The 17,612-nt window shown below is 51.8% G+C and overlaps 2 protein-coding genes across 3 annotated transcripts; both read left to right on the plus strand.

The window, feature by feature from the left end:
* Window positions 1-830: 830 nt before the first annotated feature.
* Window positions 831-10,374, plus strand: LOC138240730 (tripartite motif-containing protein 16-like protein). The gene is made up of 4 exons (XM_069191939.1): window positions 831-984; window positions 7,170-7,232; window positions 8,064-8,203; window positions 9,743-10,374. The coding sequence occupies exons 1-4, from the start codon at window positions 945-947 to the stop codon at window positions 10,166-10,168; spliced, it is 669 nt and encodes a 222-aa protein (XP_069048040.1). The 5' UTR covers window positions 831-944; the 3' UTR covers window positions 10,169-10,374.
* A 2,284-nt stretch (window positions 10,375-12,658) lies between these two features.
* LOC138240719 (zinc finger protein 239-like) lies at window positions 12,659-16,234 on the plus strand. Of its 2 annotated transcripts, none has more exons than XM_069191914.1 (2): window positions 12,659-12,841; window positions 14,003-16,234. In XM_069191914.1, exon 2 carries the CDS (start codon window positions 14,196-14,198, stop codon window positions 15,237-15,239), a length of 1,044 nt encoding a protein of 347 aa, XP_069048015.1. In that variant the 5' UTR covers window positions 12,659-12,841; window positions 14,003-14,195; the 3' UTR covers window positions 15,240-16,234. The 2 variants fall into 2 exon arrangements, with proteins under 2 accessions (XP_069048015.1, XP_069048016.1); XM_069191915.1 differs by lacking the exon at window positions 12,659-12,841 and adding an exon at window positions 12,848-13,171.
* Window positions 16,235-17,612: the final 1,378 nt, after the last annotated feature.

A 17,612-nucleotide genomic window follows, 5' to 3' on the forward strand; every position in this document is an offset into this window, starting at 1 on the left:
CAGTGAGTCTGATTATAATCCCAGTTCATAATTTATCCAGCTCCCAGACCAGTCAGTCCAGTCCAGCCTGGAGAGCCTCAGACTGCTCTGTCAGTGTCAGTGGAGTCTGATTATAATCCCAGTGAAGAACTAATCCAGCTCCCAGTCCAGTCAGTCCAGTCCAGCCTGGAGAGTCTCAGACTGCTCTGTCAGTGTCAGTGGAGTCTGATTATAATCCCAGTGAAGAACTAATCCAGCTCCCAGTCCAGTCAGTCCAGTCCAGTCTGGAGAGCCTCAGACTGCTCTGTCAGTGTCAGTGGAGTCTGATTATAATCCCAGTGAAGAACTAATCCAGCTCCCAGTCCAGTCAGTCCAGTCCAGCCTGGAGAGCCTCAGACTGCTCTGTCAGTGTCAGTGGAGTCTGATTATACTCCCAGTTCATAACTAATCCAGCTCCCAGTCCAGTCAGTCCAGCCCAGCCTGGAGAGTCTCAGACTGCTCTGTCAGTGTCAGTGGAGTCTGATTATATTCCCAGTTCATAACTAATCCAGCTCCCAGTCCGGTCGGTCCAGTCCAGACTGGAGAGTCTCAGACTGCTCTGTCAGTGTCAGTGGAGTCTGATTATATTCCCAATTCATAACTAATCCAGCTCCCAGTCCAGTCAGTCCAGTCCAGCCTGGAGAGTCTGCAGTGTCTCATCACTGCTAATGACAATGACACTGACTCAGGCTGTCATCTCCAGCCCCTCCCTCCCCTCTCTCACACACAATTTGTATCTGTCAGTCCTGTAAAAGACCCTTAGAAACCCCAGGATCTCAAGTGACAGAAATGCCACCCCCCACCTCTCCCAGCCCTCGTCCCCCCCCTCTCCGGGGGAATAACTCCATCGATCCCAGAGCAGAGGGAGACTCCAGGGGACGGCGCAGGAGGTGAGACACAGAGACCTGCTCCGAGCACACGCCGTGATGGCCACACGCAACAAGGCGCCGGGCTCCAAGAAAGGAGGTAGGAGAGACACGCGTGTGGGTGCTGTGTTTTGCCGGAGCACAGGCGTGGGGACAGCGCAGACCTGCCTGGTCCCAGCTCCTCTCCGCTGACGGCGGGCGGACATGGTCGTCATGCGCTGGGGATACTGTGGCCTGACCTGTTCTGACCACAGCGCTACAGACATAGTGTGTGAGTGTGTGTGTTTGTGAGTGTCTGAGTGTGTGTTTGTGTCTGTGTGTGTGATTGTGAGTGTGTGTTTGTGTCTGTGTGTGTGATTGTGAGTGTGTATGTGTGTGAGTGTGTGTGTGAGTGTGTATGTGTATGTGTGTGAGTGTCTGTGTTTGTGTGTGTGTGTCTGTGTTTGTGAGTGTGTGAGTGTCTGTGTGTGTGTGAGTGTGTGTGTGTGTGTGTGCTTTGATCTGGAAGGGATCAGTAAGTGAAAGTCAAGTCTGGGTGGGCTCTGGGTGTTACGTGATCACAGGTCCAGACAGACCTCGTCCTGCTTCAAAGCCTTTTCAAAGCCAGAACTGATCTGAAACATGTCGGACTGGCATGGTTCCCTGGACACTGCCCGTCGCAGGGACACGGGGGGGAGAGAGGGGAGCTGGCAGGGAGAGGAGGGGTAGAGAAGGAGGAAGATTGGAAGTAGAGAGGAAGAGTCTGGAGGAGAGAGATGGAGAGACAGTGAGAGAATCAGAGAGTCTTGCTTTGGCAACACTGATTGTACCCATCAGTCATGCTTATGAAGCACCTTGAATTGAATTGAATTGAGAGGAGAGTCTAGAGAGAGAGAGGGAGAGACAGTGAGGGAACTCAGTTGAACTGGCAGCCCAGTATGTGATCTCCTGTCCCAGCCTGAGGAACAGTGAGTCTGTCTCCCAATAATAATAATACAGTGTGTGATCTCCTGTCCCAGCCTGAGGAACAGACAGTGAGCCTGTCTCTCAATAATAATAATACAGTGTGTGATCTCCTGTCCCAGCCTGAGGAACAGACAGTGAGCCTGTCTCTCAATAATAATAATACAGTGTGTGATCTCCTGTCCCAGCCTGAGGAACAGACAGTGAGCCTGTCTCTCAATAATAATAATACAGTGTGTGATCTCCTGTCCCAGCCTGAGGAACAGACAGTGAGCCCGTCTCTCAATAATAATAATACAGTGTGTGATCTCCTGTCCCAGCCTGAGGAACAGTGAGCCTGTCTCTCAATAATAATAATACAGTGTGATCTCCTGTCCCAGCCTGAGGTACAGTGAGCCTGTCTCCCAATAATGCTCAATATGTTTACAGTATATGTAAATATTTTATGATGTGTCTCTGTTGTAAATGTCTGTAACATGTCTGTAGATTTTATTTTACTTCTATTTTTTGTTTTGTTCCATGTTAATTTTATTATTTTTATTTGCTTTGGCAACACTGATTGTACCCATCAGTCATGCTCATAAAGCACCTGGAATTGAATCGAACTGATTCAGAGAGGAGAGTCTAGAGAGAGAGATGGACAGACTGATAGAGAATCAGAGAGTCTAGAGAGAGATGGACAGACTGAGAGAGAATCAGAGGGAGTCTAGAGAGAGATGGACAGACTGAGAGAGAATCAGAGAGAGTCTAGAGAGAGATGGACAGACTGAGAGAGAATCAGAGAGAGAGTCTAGAGAGAGATGGACAGACTGAGAGAGAATCAGAGAGAGTCTAGAGAGAGATGGACAGACTGAGAGAGAATCAGAGAGAGAGTCTAGAGAGAGATGGACAGACAGTGAGTATCCCTGCTGAGACTCCTCTGCTGCCTTTTATGTTGTCTAGAGTCACATGGGAGTCAGAGCCTATCCTGGGACAAGGCAGGGTACACCCTGGACAGGACACCAGTCCATTACAGGACACACACACTCACACACCCTGGACAGGACACCAGTCCATCACAGGAGACACACACTCACACACCCTGGACAGGACACCAGTCCATCACAGGAGACACACACTCACACACCCTGGACAGGACACCAGTCCATCACAGGAGACACACACACTCACACACCCTGGACCGGACACCAGTCCATCACAGGAGACACACACTCACACACCCTGGACAGGACACCAGTCCATCACAGGACACACACACTCACACACCCTGGACAGGACACCAGTCCATCACAGGAGACACACACTCACACACCCTGGACAGGACACCAGTCCATCACAGGACACACACACTCACACACCCTGGACAGGACACCAGTCCATCACAGGAGACACACACTCACACACCCTGGACAGGACACCAGTCCATCACAGGAGACACACACACTCACACACCCTGGACAGGATGCCAGTCCATCGCAGGACACACACACTCACACACCCTGGACAGGACACCAGTCCATCACAGGACACACACACACTCACACACCCTGGACAGGACACCAGTCCATCACAGGAGACACACACACACACACACAACCTGGACAGGACTTCATCCATCACAGGACACACACACACACACACACACACACACACACACACACACACACACACACACACACACACACACACACACACACACACACACACAATCACCAAGGCCTGTTCTCCTGGAAGCCAGTTGCTGTGGGAAACTCTTCCTCAGAGGAGCAGGGCAGGGTCTTGTGCAGATCCAGTTTTTATTGGGCCTCAGGCAGGGCGCCCCCACCCCCCTACTGGCTCAGAGAGACGTTCGTGTCCCAGCCTGAGTGCTTGTCCTGTCCTGAGATGTGTCAGTATTAATAATCTGTCCTTTGATGTGTAACTGAGGCTGTTCTGCTGGTCCTGTTGCCTGTGGTTCTTGAGGGCTCAGTATTGACAATATATTAGACGGTTCCTAATTAACTGGCCGCCTTACTAATCTGTATTCTCTGCGCCAGTGGAATCAGGTGTCAGACTTCAACACTTCAGTGCTTTATGACATCCAATTAATTGGCGTTTATTGAGGAGCGCGAATGAGTGTATATTTAGTTAACATAACATAGTATTCCCCCTCTCTCTCCTTCTTTTCCAACGCCCTCTCCCTCTCTCCTCTCCTCCAGCCCTCTCTCTCCCTCTCGCTCCCTCTTAAAAGTTAATGAGGTGAGATGAGCTGTTTAAAATTCTCTGGCCAACCTCCCCCTTCGATCTGGGACCAAAACCAAATTTCACTCAAAATGTTTCTGCGTTTCAGCATCGGGCAACTGGGGCCACCTGTGCAGAGCTGAAATACACAGAGAGACAGAGAGACAGACAGACTGGTGTACAGACACACACACAGAGAAAGGACAGGCAGGCTGGTGTAGAGAGAGAGACACCCAGGCAGACACACAGAGAGACAGACAGACAGACTGGTGTACAGACACACACACAGAGAAAGGACAGGCAGGCTGGTGTAGAGAGAGAGACACCCAGGCAGACACACAGAGAGACAGACAGACAGACTGGTGTACAGAAATACAGAGAGACAGACTGGCGTACAGACACACACACAGATAGACAGACTGTTGTACAGACACACACAGAGAGACAGACTGGTGTACAGACACACACAGAGAGACAGACTGGTGTACAGACACACAGACAGACACACACAGACAGACAGACTCAGAGCCCCCCAGCGGCCCACACCTCTCCTGACCCTACATGGCTGGGGGGAGGGGTGATCGACGTCAGGCCTGGGGCTCGGCTTGGGTGACCTTCACCCAGACGGACAGTCTGGGCAGGAGCTCTGCTCTCTGCTCCCTGGTGCCGGCTGCGGTCTGCTCCCCCTCCGGACGCCCCAGCCCCCAACATCCGCCACCAGAGAGAGGGTCCCCGATTCTCTCTCGCCTTGAGCTGTCTCTGTGTCTGTCTCCGGCCCGGTCCGAGTCCTCCCAGAATCCTCTGCTCCGGTCGTTGACGTGACTCAGTCGCCCGTGTGCGTATGCGTGTGCGTGCGCACCTGCGTCCAGCGCCTCACCCTGCGGGGGGTGGACAGGACTCCCCTCGGACAACAGATACGACCGGGAACCCCACCAGTCGCCCTGACGCCAGGGGCCCGTTACTGCCAAAACATCGAGGTCCCACTTCAACACTCCCATTAACAATTAGAAAAGAAGGGATCCCCCAGCCCCCCCTCCCCTCCACCCCTCCCCCCCTCCTCCCACGTCCTCCCTCTCCCTGGTGAATCCCCACACCCTCTCTCTCCCTCTCCCTGGTGAATCCCCACACCCTCCCTCTCCCCGCCTGTCTGAGCCGTGATGGATGAGCAGCAGTAAATCTGAAAGTCAGCAACTTCGCATTCCAGCTGGCTTGAGGGAGGAAGAGGTGATGAGAGAGGAGCGATGGACTGAGACAGATGGACCTGAGAGAGAGAGAGACAGAGGGGTCAATACACAAACACTGACTGGACACTCCAGTACATTAACACTGCACTGAGAGAGAGAGAGGGGTTAATACACACACACTGACTGGACACTCCAGTACATGAACACTGCACTGAGAGAGAGAGGGGTCAATACACACACTGACTGGACACTCCAGTACATTAACACTGCACTGAGAGAGAGAGGGGTTCATACAGACACACTGACTGGACACTCCAGTACATTAACACTGCACTGAGAGAGAGAGGGGTTCATACAGACACACTGACTGGACACTCCAGTACATCAACACTGCACTGAGAGAGAGAGGGGTTAATACAGACACACTGACTGGACACTACTTATTCAGAGTGTGCAAAATCCATCAGAACCATCTGGTTCAGTTAGTGGTTAATTGGTCCCCCAAATCTTGTCCAGCTGTGTCTGTGTGGCTTCAACAACATGGCTGGGCAGCTTGTTCCCCACCCCTACCACTCTCTGTGTAGAGGCGTGCCTCCATTTCTTAGTCTCAAATGTGCTTTTCTAGGAATACCTCCTGTGTCCTCTGGTTTGTGCTGCAGAACAGATATCTGTTTCAGGGCCTTTGCACATTTCAAGTGCTGGGATCAGGTCACCCTGTGACTAGAAGGTCTTAATCTGTCAGTGTGGGGCGTTCCTCCGGGTCCCATCATACCCCTGGTTCTGATGCTGGAGCTGGGCCGTCCGGTCTGTAGCGTGTCAACAAGGATCGCACCACACCCGGCCTCTCAAGGGCCTTGTGTGTGTGTGTGTGTGTGTGTGTCCTGTGATGGACTGGTGTCCTGTCCAGGGTGTGTGAGTGTGTGTGTCCTGTGATGGACTGGCGTCCTGTCCAGGGTGTGTGTGTGTGTCCTGTGATGGACTGGCGTCCTGTCCAGGGTGTGTGAGTGTGTGTCCTGTGATAGACTGGCGTCCTGTCCAGGGCGTACCCGTTGCTTGCTGGGATAGACCCTGACCCCCCCTTGACCCCGAGCTGGACGAAGCCTCGAGCGAGCAGCTGGAGGGCGTGCTGTCTGATGGCGTCAACCAGGAAGCTCCCGAAGGCCACCAGTCCTCCCGGGACAGCTCGTCTCACGCCCCGGGGACGAGGGTCTCATCCCCATCGCCGATCACTACCCCCAGTACCGGGGGACGTCCAAGAGACCCTCCTGCGCCCCAATATATATATATCCACCCACAGACGTGTTAATCATGGCTTCAGCATCTGAGTCGGGCCCTGCACAATGCTCAGCAATGTGGGACCGGCCAGAGCTCACACCCGGTGTTGTGTTACTGATGGATTATCTCTGTCAGCAGGTGATCAGTTTATAGGCCTACAAACGCTGCTTCAAGCGTATGCCCCCTCAAGAGAGATTCTGCGAATTGTCCACGAGTACAGTAAGGTGCACATATATACATGACGTGTGTGCGCTGGATATATGTGCCGTGTGTATTAACGTGTAAATATAGCAGGGCGGCATGTCAGAGGAGAAACCCGAATCTTTGTCATCATGTACTGGTTAATCTGTGTACAACATTTCTCGCGCTCACACACACACATCCTGTGTCATTCCTCCACTGCAGTTAACACTTAGCATATCAACACTGCACTGAGAGAGAGAGGGGTTAATACACACACACTGACTGGACACTCCAGTACATTAACACTGCACTGAGAGAGAGAGGGGTTCATACAGACACACTGACTGGACACTCCAGTACATTAACACTGCACTGAGAGAGATGTTATAATTATTTACTATAAATATAGCAGATGTCTGTGCTCTTTAAGGTGTGCTCATCTATTTATCTCATCTGTACACTTATGTCTCTGTTTATCTAGTGAAAGCACCAGTTTATGATCCTAATGCACCTGAACCTCAAACCAGAGAGGAACTCCTAAAATGTAAGGAAAATATTTTATTCATAAAAAAACTGAGAAACAGCAAATGGGATATGTGTGGCTCTAGGATCTATATCAATTTGTTTATCTCTAGGATCTACGATAGGTTCTGTATTAATCTGTGTGTGTGTGAAGTGTGTCTCTAGGGTGTATATTTGGGTCTGTATTAATCTGTATGTGAGGTGTGTTTCTAGGGTCTATATTAGGGTCTGTATTCATCTGTGTGTGTGAGGTGTGTCTCTAGGGTCTATATTAGGGTCTGTATTAATCTGTGTGTGTGAGGTGTGTCTCTGGGGTCTATATTAGGGTCTGTATTAATCTGTGTGTGTGAGGTGTGTCTCTAGGGTCGATATTAGGGTCTGTATTAATCTGTGTGTGTGAGGTGTGTCTCTAGGGTCTATATTAGGGTCTGTATTAATCTGTGTGTGTGAGGTGTGTCTCTGGGGTCTATATTAGGGTCTGTATTAATCTGTGTATGTGAGGTGTGTCTCTAGGGTCTATATTAGGGTCTGTATTAATCTGTGTGTGTGAGGTGTGTCTCTAGGGTTGATATTAGGGTCTGTATTAATCTGTGTGTGTGAGGTGTGTCTCTAGGGTTGATATTAGGGTCTGTATTAATCTGTGTGTGTGAGGTGTGTCTCTAGGGTCTATATTAGGGTCTGTATTAATCTATATGTGAGGTGTGTCTCTAGGGTCTATATTAGGGTCTGTATTAATCTCTGTGTGTGTGAGGTGTGTCTCTAGTTTGGATATTAGGGTCTGTATCAATCTGTGTGAGTTTTCTTCTGCCTAACCATTTTCCTTTGTCACCTATTTTATTGCTCTTGCCCTCAGATTTTATTCCACTGACCCTAGATGACAGGACAGCCCAGAAGTACCTGTGGATTTCAGAAGAATCACGTCGAGTTTCCCGTCGCACAGAAGAGACCTGCCCGTATCGGGAGTTGCCTGAGAGATTTGAGCACTGTCCACAGGTGACTTTATCATTGCCCGTCAGAGCACACTACTTTCTGTTGAATTAACAGAAGTGCAGTGTTAATGTACTGGAGTGTCCAGTCAGTGTGTATGTATTAACCCCTCTCTCTCTCAGTGCAGTGTTAATGTACTGGAGTGTCCAGTCAGTGTGTCTGTATGAACCCCTCTCTCTCTCAGTGCAGTGTTAATGTACTGGAGTGTCCAGTCAGTGTGTCTGTATGAACCCCTCTCTCTCTCAGTGCAGTGTTAATGTACTGGAGTGTCCAGTCAGTGTGTCTGTATGAACCCCCCTCTCTCTCAGTGCAGTGTTAATGTACTGGAGTGTCCAGTCAGTGTGTCTGTATGAACCCCTCTCTCAGTGCAGTGTTAATGTACTGGAGTGTCCAGTCAGTGTGTCTGTATGAACCCCTCTCTCTCTCAGTGCAGTGTTAATGTACTGGAGTGTCCAGTCAGTGTGTGTATTAACCCCTCTCTCTCTCTCAGTGCAGTGTTAATGTACTGGAGTGTACAGTCAGTGTTTGTGTATGAACCCCTCTCTCTCTCAGTGCAGTGTTAATGTACTGGAGTGTCCAGTCAGTGTGTCTATACTAACCCCTCTCTCTCAGTGCAGTGTTAATGTACTGGAGTGTCCACTCAGTGTGTCTGTATGAACCCCTCTCTCTCTCAGTGCAGTGTTCATGTACTGGAGTGTCCAGTCAGTGTGTCTGTATGAACCCCTCTCTCTCTCAGTGCAGTGTTAATGTACTGGAGTCTCCAGTCAGTGTGTGTGTATTAACCCCTCTCTCTCTCAGTGCAGTGTTCATGTACTGGAGTGTCCAGTCAGTGTGTGTGTATTAACCCCTCTCTCTCAGTGCAGTGTTCATGTACTGGAGTGTACAGTCAGTGTGTCTGTATGAACCCCTCTCTCTCTCAGTGCAGTGTTCATGTACTGGAGTGTCCAGTCAGTGTGTGTGTATTAACCCCTCTCTCTCTCAGTGCAGTATTCATGTACTGGAGTGTCCAGTCAGTGTGTGTGTATTAACCCCTCTCTCTCTCAGTGCAGTGTTAATGTACTGGAGTGTCCAGTCAGTGTGTCTGTATGAACCCCTCTCTCTCTCAGTGCAGTGTTAATGTACTGGAGTGTCCAGTCAGTGTGTCTGTATGAACCCCTCTCTCTCTCAGTGCAGTGTTCATGTACTGGAGTGTCCAGTCAGTGTGTCTGTATGAACCCCTCTCTCTCTCAGTGCAGTGTTCATGTACTGGAGTGTCCAGTCAGTGTGTCTGTATGAACCCCTCTCTCTCAGTGCAGTGTTCATGTACTGGAGTGTCCAGTCAGTGTGTCTGTATGAACCCCTCTCTCTCTCAGTGCAGTGTTCATGTACTGGAGTGTCCAGTCAGTGTGTGTGTATTAACCCCTCTCTCTCTCAGTGCAGTGTTAATGTACTGGAGTGTCCAGTCAGTGTGTGTGTATGAACCCCTCTCTCTCTCAGTGCAGTGTTAATGTACTGGAGTGTCCAGTCAGTGTGTGTGTATTAACCCCTCTCTCTCCTGCTGTCCAGGTTCTGTGCCGGGAGGGTCTCTCCGGCCTGCGGTGTTACTGGGAGGTGGAGTGGTCCGGCTGGGTGGTCCTGGGGGTGACGTACGAGGCGATCGGCAGGAAGGGCGAGAACGGCGCCTGCGGGCTGGGCGAGAACCGGCACTCCTGGGGTCTGGGCTGGGCCGGGTCCGAGTACCAGGCCTGGCACGACGCCGAGCACTGCGACATCTCCGGCAGCCCCGGCAGCCACGTGCTGGGGCTGTACCTGGACCAGCCCGCCGGGGTGCTGTCCTTCTACTGCCTGAAGGGCGGCGACGGAGAGCAGGAGGGGGGCGAGGCCGAGACGAGGGCCGTGCTGCTGCACAAGTTCAAGACCCCCTTCACCGACCCCCTGTACCCCATCTTCTGGGTGGGGCGCAACTCCCACTGCCTGATTCGGCGCATCTAGGCTCCGAATGGGGGGGCGGGGGAGGAGGAGGAGGGAGGAGAGGAAGAGCTCCGGGCTGCGCCAGTCGGATTCGACCCCCCTCCGTCCTCGTCATCCTCACCCCCGTCTTCGTCGCCCCCTCCACCCCCGCCTCTCTGTCTTTGACTGGCGTGTCCTCGCGGTAATTATGATTCGGAATCATTAAAGAGTTTGCTCCTTGGATGGTCCTCTGCCTTCCTGTCGTCGTGCTGTGACTCAAGAGTGTGACCCTCCCCCCTCCATCCCCCACCCCACCTCTCCCACCCGCGACTCTGCGAAATAAAGCCCTGGACCCCCCTGTCTGTGTGTGTCCATCCACTGCCCGGCGGTCTGTTGTCCGGCCGCGCCTGTTCGAACAGGTCATAGGTCACCCACACAGAACAGGATTCTGATCTCCCTGCTGGAGACAGTCGGGTCCGTGGGACAGCCAGTACCGGTGACATCGCTGTGGATATGTGGCGCCATCTAGTCACTGACACTGAAACTGCGGCTCTGTCTGAGGCCGTGTGCCAGTCGTGTGTTTCGACGCGTTTGCTAGGACTACAGATGCCAAACGAAACCCTGACGCCTTTCTCTAATGAGCTTACCACACAGCCAGGAAATCATTCATTTAAAATTTCTACAATTTTTCTCGATGGCTTTATGTGGGGCCCTAATTTTCTTCCTAAGGTGAAGTCAACGCTTCTTCAATACTAAAGGTTGAAAGGGCATCTTTACACAGAGGGTGGTGGGGGTGGGGAACAAGCTTCCCAGCCAGGTTGTTGATGACGCCGATACTCTGGCTTCTTTCCAGACACAGCTGGGTGAGCTCCTCCAGTCAGGACAGGAGGGTCTACTTTACACAGAGGGTGGTGGGGGTGTGGAACAAGCTGCCCAGCCATGTTGTTGAAGCCGATACCCCAGCTTCTCTCCAGACACAGCTGGGTGAGCTCCTCCAGTCAGGACAGGAGGGTCTACTGTACACAGAGGGGGGTGGGGGTGGGGAACAAGCTGGATGAGCTCCTGGGGTCAATTAACTACTGATTGCCGAACAGCCCGATGTGTCGAAGGACCTCTCGTTTGTGGCCCTCTCTTGGCCTCGACGATCGATTCTGAGCCGAGAAACCGGGCTCCACCTCTTGATTCCATACCCCCGGCGGGACCCCCTCTGGGTAAGAGGCTGGGTGCTCGCTCCCCATTCCCAGAATGCTCTGGCGTGCTCGGGCTGCTGCCTTATGGCCACGATATCTACACACGACGTGGACTCTGAGGAATGTCAAGTTCAGGCTCAGCTGTATTATTATTATTGAGAGACAGTCTGTTCCTCAGGCTGGGACAGGAGATCACACACTGTATTATTATTACTGAGAGACAGGCTCACTGTCTGTTCCTCAGGCTGGGACAGGAGATCACACACTGTATTATTATTATTGAGAGACAGGCTCGCTGTCTGTTCCTCAGGCTGGGACAGGAGATCACACACTGTATTATTATTATTGAGAGACAGGCTCACTGTCTGTTCCTCAGGCTGGGACAGGAGATCACACACAGTATTATTATTATTGAGAGACAGGCTCACTGTCTGTTCCTCAGGCTGGGAGAGGAGATCACACACTGTATTAGTATTACTGAGAGACAGGCTCACTGTCTGTTCCTCAGGCTGGGACAGGAGATCACACACTGTATTAGTATTACTGAGAGACAGGCTCACTGTCTGTTCCTCAGGCTGGGACAGGAGATCACACACTGTATTATTATTAATGAGAGACAGTCTCACTGTCTGTTCCTTAGGCTGGGACAGGAGATCACACACTGTATTATTATTATTGAGAGACAGGCTCACTGTCTGTTCCTCAGGCTGGGACAGGAGATCACACACTGTATTATTATTATTGAGAGACAGGCTCACTGTCTGTTCCTCAGGCTGGGACAGGAGATCACACACTGTATTATTATTATTGAGAGACAGGCTCACTGTCTGTTCCTCAGGCTGGGACAGGAGATCACACACTGTATTATTATTATTGAGAGACGGGCTCACTGTCTGTTCCTCAGGCTGGGACAGGAGATCACACACTGTATTATTATTAATGAGAGACAGTCTCACTGTCTGTTCCTTAGGCTGGGACAGGAGATCACACACTGTATTATTATTATTGAGAGACAGTCTCACTGTCTGTTCCTCAGGCTGGGACAGGAGATCACACACTGTATTATTATTATTGAGAGACAGGCTCACTGTCTGTTCCTCAGGCTGGGACAGGAGATCACACACTGTATTAATTTATTATTATTATTATTATTATTATTATTATTATTATTGAGAGACAGGCTCTCAGAGGTCACACACTCGACTTCAGCTCTATTGAATTCGGGCGTAGGGCATTGAATCAGGAGTAATTTTCCAATATTAGAATATTTGGACAAAACAAATACGCAAGGCAGGGAATGGACTGCAATTCCCGGCGTCCTCTGTCAGCCCTGCGCCTGCGCAGATGGTCCGCGTTGTGCGCGATGCAGGCCGTCGGGCTCCGTAGCGCTGATTCCCAGGCGCTCCGAGCAGGAAAGGATCTTTGCTCTAAAACAACGATGGTGTTTGCTCCTGACGCCGTGAGTTAAAGGACAGAAACGGGTCGAGCCCAGCTCTCCGGGCCCAGTCGCCGCTCATCCGAGCCGGTGAGTGAAACCGGAACCCGGTCCAGCTTCTCGGCTGCCACCACCACTGACCCTCCCGATCTCAGGGCTGAGACGGAGGGTTTTGTAAAAACGCAAAGCTGGGGTGTGTGTCGGTGGTGACAGGGGTGATCGAACTCCTCTCGAGAAGCCTGACAGATGTTTCCGACCTGCGCCGGTACCGCCGTCTGCATCGGTCAGGACGGGTGATAATTCGTCCCCGAGCAGGGGTGACGACGAGAGCGACGATTTACGGATCACGGCACCGGCACTGGCGTCTCACGAAGAGATTCGTAGCATCATCAACAACGTCGAGTATTTCTCTGTCATCTGGTGGGTTCCTGTGAGATCAATCGTGACCGGATCACCTAGGAACGCACAGCGTTATTGAGGTGATATTGTAGCGGGGCGGCGAGGTTTATAATGGACCCCCGGAAGACAGTGGGGACAAGATATCACTCTCTTAATAATAGAGGAGCTGGTTGGTGTGTTGTTGTGGACAGCGGGAGTTTCCTGGCGCTGGTTGGTGTGGTGTTGTGGACCGCTGTGTTTCAGTGGAGCTAGTTTATAGTAATAATAATAATAATATTCATAATAATAAACTTTATTTTATATAGCGCCTTTAAAGGTGGCTTCTCAAAGCACTTTACAGGATGACAATAACAATAAATAAGAAGACTACAACAATAAATAAGAAAATTTCACAAGACAGGACACAATTATAATTACAACAATACAACAATAACAATAGAGGAGACCGTGGAAGGTGGTATTAAGAAGAGCAGAGGGGTGAAGAATGGAACCAGTTAAGTAAAGGCTTTTCTGAAGAAGAAGGTTTTGAGTCTGGATTTGAAGGAGTTTAGAGAAGGTGACTCTCTAATATCCTTGGGCAAAGAGTTCCAGAGCTTGCATTAATTAATCTCTTCCTTGCTGGGGGAGTTAATCAGTGTTTATAGGCTGAGATAGAGGATTCCACAGGCGTACACACTGCCTAGTCACAGTCTTCTTACCTCCTTAACCTAAAATGCTCCCCCAATATTCAGTGTCTGGCCATTTTATTAGGACATGTATCTAATTGGCAGCATGTTGAATAACGTGGACACTTAAGAAGGACCTGTGCGTTCACTCATTGTTAGAGTGTCTTCTCCTGTGTCTGTCCCCCAGGAGCTGTAGAGACCAGCGCTCTCCCTGACACTGGGGACAGGGCTCCACTGAGCTGCAGCACTGTGAGCAGGAGTGGGGCTCCAGTCTGAGGCAGGACACAGAGCCCACAGCTCCTGAAGACAGACAGGGGCTCCCTGAGCAGCACAGGACCAGACAGAGTGAGGAGGAGCTCAGAGGACCAGAGTCTGTCCACATGGCAGAGCCGGAGACCGAGTGTGCCCCTCCAGACCCCACCACGCTGGGGACAGACCCAGCGAGCTTCGCTCCTCTCCGTGTGAAGAGCGACCCGGATCTGGACTCTGCCCACGCTGCGGATCTCCTGAAGCCTCCCGGCGCCGAAGAGCAGATCAAGAAGGAGACCGCCGGGCCGGAGGGCATCAAGACCGAAGAGCGGAGCGACGCCGGGCCCTTCGTCAAGACCGAAGACGAGCCCCTCCCGGTGTCGGACCGCGTGAAAGAGGAGGAGGAGGAAGAAGACGGCGGCGGCGAACCGCAGCCCGAACCTGAGGCCGAGGGGCCCGAGGACCAGGGGGACCCCCCGTCACGGCGCAGCCCCAGCGCGGCGGAGCCCACCCGGGACGCGGAGGGGCGCTATCGCTGCCCCCGCTGCGGCAGGACCTTCAACCACGCGGGGAACTGCAGGAAGCACCAGCGCGTGCACACGGGCGAGCGGCCCTACCCCTGCGCCCAGTGCGGGAAGAGCTTCCGCTTCGCCGGCAACCTCAAGAAGCACCGGCGCGTGCACACGGGCGAGCGGCCCTACCCCTGCGCCCAGTGCGGCAAGAGCTTCCACCAGTCGGGGGCCCTGAAGGACCACCAGCGCATCCACACGGGCGAGCGGCCCTACGCCTGCCCCCAGTGCGGGAAGAGCTTCAACCACCCGGGGCACCTGAAGCACCACAAGCTCACCCACACCGGCGAGCGGCCCTACTCCTGCCCCCAGTGCGGGAAGAGCTTCAACCACTCGGGGCACCTGACCTACCACCGGCGCACGCACACGGGCGAGCGGCCCTACGCCTGCGCCCAGTGCGGCAAGAGCTTCAGTCACACGGGCCACCTGACCTACCACCGGCGCACGCACACGGGCGAGCGGCCCTACTGCTGCCCCCGGTGCGGGAAGGGGTTCATCCACGCGGGGGACCTGAAGAGGCACCAGTCGGTTCACGCGCGCGCGAGAGAGAGAGAGAGGGGGGCGGGGTTAGCGCCGGCCCCCGCCCCCCCCCCCCCACCCCGATAGGGGTGTCGTAGAGACGCCTCTGGGTCTGCAGCCGGCCCGCGGCCGCCTGGGCTGCCTGGGCGAAGGCGGGGACCTCCTCCAGGGGCCGGAGTTTTGACCCGAGGTGGCCAGTCAGGTGTGGCTCTGTGACGGGGTGGCAAGCCGATCATGTGGTCCCAGCAGAGGGAGGGCAGGTTCGGAAACTGTGACACTGGCAGTCGGCATCCTGGAAGAAGAAATATGGGGCGGCGCTGTGGCTCTGCGCCTGTGGCTGGGAGGTTGCCGGTTCGAATCCCGCGGCCCAGCAGAGGAATCCTACTCTGTGGGGCCCCTGAGCCAGGCCCTTCACCCCAGCTGCTCCAGGGGCGCTGTATAAATGGCCGACCCTGCGCTCTGACCCCCAGCTTCTCTCTCCCTGTCTGTGTGTCTCATGGAGAGCAGGCTGGGGTCTGAGAAGAGACACATTCCTCATGTGAGACTCTGTATCTGGCCAAGAGAGTGATCTGATCTTATCAAGTTACTTTTAATCGCCGTCACCTCCTCGGTTGTGCACGCTGACTGCCCTCCACAAACGACACGCGTGTTTACAGCAAACGCGTCAGTGTGGTTAATAATCAAAGTGTCCCTCCTCGTTTCCTATCACGGTCATGTATTAAATATTGCATGAAGCTTGAAAGAATGGTGGTGGAGAGAATTCTTCAAAATGTGCGAATGTGGAGAAACTCAAAGGTCCGGTTCTTGGGCTCTATGGAGATTTTGGCAGTGTTGGGTCAGTAGGAAGCTGCTGTATAACTTCAGAGTGTGGGAGGGCTGGGGCGAGGGAGGACTTTCCTGCTGAAGGTACCGCCAGTGTCTGCCCAGAAGATCTGTACGTTTACTGAAGTGCGCTGATGCACTCCGTCCTGAAGATCAGTAACGTCACTTCGAAGCTCTGTGCTGTAGATTTTGAATACATTCCTTATACGTTTCGTGTAATGAATCAATACTAAATAAAACCCCAACCTCTTCACCCTCGGTTCTCCAGACTTCTGCTGCTATTTCTCTCTCCAATGTATCCAAATCTTTAGCGCAGTCATTCGATTTTAGAAGGGACGGGGACAGTCATCTGTCGGTACTGCTGGATAGATATTATTCACCTTTATGAGGAATGCTTCTGAGGTGTAAATGCAATATTACTTAAACACCAAAAAAATCATTGTGCAAATAGGGGGTTACGGAGGTAGAGAATTACCAGAAATAGCAGGAATAGGCTGAGCGGTTGAACCAAAAAGGAAATGAAATCACCATAACCTCTGACTTATAAAGATTTAGCCAAGAATACACCTGAGCAATTGGTATAATTGCAGTCACCTGAGCTATTTATTCACTTTGACAAAGCTTAGGTGAAACAAAAGCCATAAAACAGGCACACTGGGTTAAATATGAATGATGCCAGTGACACAGACTACACAACGCACAACACAAATAAATAACATACCCTATTTCCCAACAAAGCATCTCGGAAGCCTACACTCTGAACAACCAGAAATCAGCCCAGGCTGCTGCCAAGTGTTCAAATCCTGTGTAACGCCAACCAGGCTAAAAAGAGAGACAAACCTGCCTTCTAAAATAAACGGAACATGACCTACAATTAATTCTCTCTATAAGTTCGGATGCTACCAAATGAATGGGCACCTGTCTCCCTATTCCGAAAAAACACATCCGCCCACCAGGAGAGACTGTTTTTCACCTAGGGATCGCCTATACAGGAAACCAGAGTTTCCTAAAAAGCAACAGCAGAGGGTCCAGCTGTAACAAGACTCAAGTTCTTAACTCAGATCGGGTCTGAAAAGGTTGATTGGCAGGTGGACCTCCTCTTGACCCGTGTCCCTCTGTCTGCTTTCTCTTCTCTCCTTCCTGCCTGTATTATCCTCTTATTTCTCGACTGGTGATATCCCTCAAGCATTTTCCCCGACCCTGATTAATGGGGGGTAAAACACAGACACTCCTGTGTTCAAAGCGCCTCAGACTCGGTATAACACAGTAAACACCTCGGCTCCTTCCTTGCTTTTCAGCTCCTGAGAACTTGTGGTTCTTGAGACACGTTTTATGACCGTAACGATAACGGGGCAAGGAACACGAATGATGCACCACACAAGTATGTCACAACATTTCGACTGACTGGCATGACAAATGACGTAACAGATTAAATAGAAAATGACATCACAAATGACATCACAACAAGGGAATTGCAATGGATATGGAAACTGCACCTGCTGCTTTTGACCACTTTTGGCCACGCCAAGTTATATTTTGCCTAAGCAGAAACAAAAAAAACGCATTTGACCTTTTAATCAATTCTGTTTTTCCCAGAGTTTCTTCCCAGGCTGACGACCCCGATCTCTCCTCCGTCTG

Source organism: Lepisosteus oculatus, chromosome 7, assembly GCF_040954835.1.
Source record: "Lepisosteus oculatus isolate fLepOcu1 chromosome 7, fLepOcu1.hap2, whole genome shotgun sequence".
In the NCBI taxonomy this organism is placed as follows: domain Eukaryota; kingdom Metazoa; phylum Chordata; class Actinopteri; order Semionotiformes; family Lepisosteidae; genus Lepisosteus; species Lepisosteus oculatus.

Excerpts from the sequence above, each read along its gene's own strand:
- LOC138240730 (XM_069191939.1), top strand. The coding sequence starts at position 945 with ATGGCCACACGCAACAAGGCGCCGGGCTCCAAGAAAGGAG. Across the intron at positions 985-7,169 it reads GCCGGGCTCCAAGAAAGGAG|TGAAAGCACCAGTTTATGAT; the intron begins GTAGGAGAGACA and ends CTGTTTATCTAG. Across the intron at positions 7,233-8,063 it reads CAGAGAGGAACTCCTAAAAT|ATTTTATTCCACTGACCCTA; the intron begins GTAAGGAAAATA and ends TCTTGCCCTCAG.
- LOC138240719 (XM_069191914.1), top strand. The coding sequence starts at position 14,196 with ATGGCAGAGCCGGAGACCGAGTGTGCCCCTCCAGACCCCACCACGCTG.